This window comes from Marmota marmota, unplaced genomic scaffold (genome assembly GCF_001458135.2).
Source record: "Marmota marmota marmota unplaced genomic scaffold, marMar, whole genome shotgun sequence".
NCBI classification, from domain to species: domain Eukaryota; kingdom Metazoa; phylum Chordata; class Mammalia; order Rodentia; family Sciuridae; genus Marmota; species Marmota marmota.
In genome coordinates, this window is record NW_025999932.1 from 34,801,438 (window position 1) to 34,804,157 (window position 2,720).

The window sequence follows — 2,720 nt, forward strand, 5'->3', positions numbered from 1 at the left end:
AAGTTGTCCAGCCCCCATGCGGTCCGCACACGCCCCCCAGCGCCGCGGCCCTTGCGGTCAGGTCCTGGTGGACAGTGCGCTATCCGCCGCCCCAGCGCAGGGATCCCACCTGTAGGCACCCGGGAGCTGAGTCTCAGCCATTCGATCTACCCTGGGCCAGTTGCCCACCCTCAGCCACTATCCGGATTCACTGCATTTTCAACCTAAAAACCTAAGAAAATTGAGGAAAGGGGGCCCGGCGCCAGGAGAAGATAACTCCGGTTGAACACGCACACGCAGATCCACAGACACCCTAGACCACATGCTGTGGGGACCTCTTCCCCTGAGCGGAAACCTCATTAGGTCCAAAGGGGTCAGAGGACAACGTTTAGTGAGAACCATGTCACTTTATTACTTACCCCTAATTAAGCTTAGCTGGTTTCCTTGATGTTTTCATTTTTTTACTTTAGGATGGGAAAGTGATGAGGTGTTGAGTAAAAACGCAAAAGCAGACAAGAGCACGCAGCCTTTGGGGCACAACCCTGCCCCCACCCCCAGCTTCTTTTAGGCTGCCAAGCCCCCACCCCCACCCCACCTTTCCTCATCTGGGCTCCTGGTTCAGGACGTCCTGTACAGGATCAGTGAGGCCAAAGGTAGAAGACAATGGCCTTACTGTCTGTCATGGAGCAGAAGACACAGTTTTCAAGTTTTGTTTTGTTTTGCTCTTGCTTTTTTAGGGGGAATATGGAAGGCATTTCCTTTTAGAGGGATGGGATCACTTAGAATGGAAGGTAGTCAGTAGAGTTTAAATATCTTACTTAAAACCACAGCTCCTAATTCTTTAAAATTTAAAAAAAAAATCCCCTTTCTTACAAGTAATTCTTCAAGTGGCATCTAAAAAGAACTAGGCCTCTTAAAAGTTAAAAAAGACTGAGAGATTTATTTATTTCTCTTTATTCTATCATTTCTGTATCTATTTCTTCATCATCCGTTTATCACAACAGCTTTCCACTGATAATGGAGCCGGGGTGGGAATTTGGAGACGGATAATAGGAAATAGGAGTTCGTTGCCACCCTCTTAGTGTAGTGGTCTCTTTACATTTACTGTCAAAATTGGATCGGTAGGGCCTCCTCTGCCAACCGCTAGGGAACCTCAGTAACCCAGACGATGAGCTCAAAGGAAGGCCACAAAGTACAACTCCTACCTCCATCCTTTCCAATTACACTCTGCAGAAGCAGCCCCCATTCAGACAGCCGCACCCTACAAAGAGGCGGGTGACATACTGCATCATTCTTGGCAAAGAAAACCAGCTGCAAATTTGGCTTTGCCTTCAATTCCGTTCTGGTTTTTCAGGGCCTCAATCACGGGAGAGTATTTGTTTAAGGAAGTTTTCCTATAGACTTTCCCAAAATTCTTGGAATTTCTGGAACTGTTTTATTTTATTTTATTCTGGGTATCGAACCCAGTGGTTCTCTACGGGGCTACTTCTCCGGCCCCCATTTTTTATATTTATTTTTTATTTTGAGATAAGGTCTCTCAAAATTGCCGAGCCTGACTTGGAACTTACCATCCTCCCATCTTAGCCTCTGAGTTGCTGGGATTACAGGTATGTGACACCATATGGAGTGTTACGATTATTAGTCTTACACAAGCCTCTTATTTACCTAGAAGGAAATGGAGACACTGAGAATTTAAGTGATTTGCCCAAAGGCAGTTAATAGTGCTGGGACCAGAATTCAGATCTCCTAGTGCCCAAAGCCTTGTGCATCCTAAACATGCACTTTAACACTGAGCTACACTTCCAGCCACCAGGCAAAAACACTTTATATTTCCTTACTTTGCTTTTTGTGGCATTACCTTTTGCAAGTGGGTTTTTTTTTTCAGACTATTTGATGCAAATTTATCCTATTTTAAACACTAGGTCTTTAACTCTTTTAAATAATCCAATAACTCAAACCCCAAACAGCATACACATTAAAATTAACATTTTTCTAACATTGAGGCCTCTTAGCATTTCCCTAAAATTAATGGATGGCACATGAAATTCCAAATTCTCTGAATGTCACAAAATCTGAACCTTGCATTCATGTTTGAAACACAATGTGTTTTCACTGTTTTATTTCTGTTTCTTGTCATATTAAAACTCTTAACATGCTTCTCAAAAAGGGGGGACATATGTATTAAATAAGAAAATGCTGTCATGTAGAACACAGATGGCAGGGCATTTTTGGCAGAAAGGAAGTTTAACAAGGCGTTTTACTGATTTACTTGGAAAACTAATGTGCATGAATGTTCAAGTTAAGCAGTAAGAAATTAATTGCTGTTTTACAATAATCAGTTCATTTTTTCCCTAATCTAATTTAGCCGTATTTCCATAACATTATATAACAGGGAAAGGGATCACATGTGATTGTAAATAAACAACTAAGAGTGTCCAGGATAGGAATAGAAGAATGGAGGAAGAAGAAACTGCTAGCATTTTATGGTAACTAACCATGTTGCTTGTCATTGATAAAAATCATTAACAAGAGGTAATGACTGTGTAGTTAGAGTGCATGTGTTTTTAATATGATACATAGAGTCATTGACTGTGTCCGTTTGGGTATAAAAACAGCAGGCAAGAGTTTATCAAATTTCAGATTTGGCTGACTCAGAGGGCCCACCCATATACAAAGGGTCCTGTGCCAGAAAGTAAGCATAGATGAATGGTGAATATTTCTCCAGGATGTCAGGTTTCTAT

General features: G+C 41.9%; 1 protein-coding gene across 1 annotated transcript in view; it reads right to left on the reverse strand.

Annotated features, from left to right (window-relative positions):
• Foxo1 (forkhead box O1) overlaps positions 1-1,190 on the reverse strand; it is a 91,308-nt gene extending 90,118 nt beyond the window's left edge. The window contains exon 1 of the mRNA XM_048801004.1: positions 1,185-1,190. Within this exon, the coding sequence (XP_048656961.1) occupies positions 1,185-1,190 (6 nt within the window). The remainder of the gene's footprint in view (positions 1-1,184) is intronic.
• Between the last annotated feature and the right edge of the window lie 1,530 nt (positions 1,191-2,720).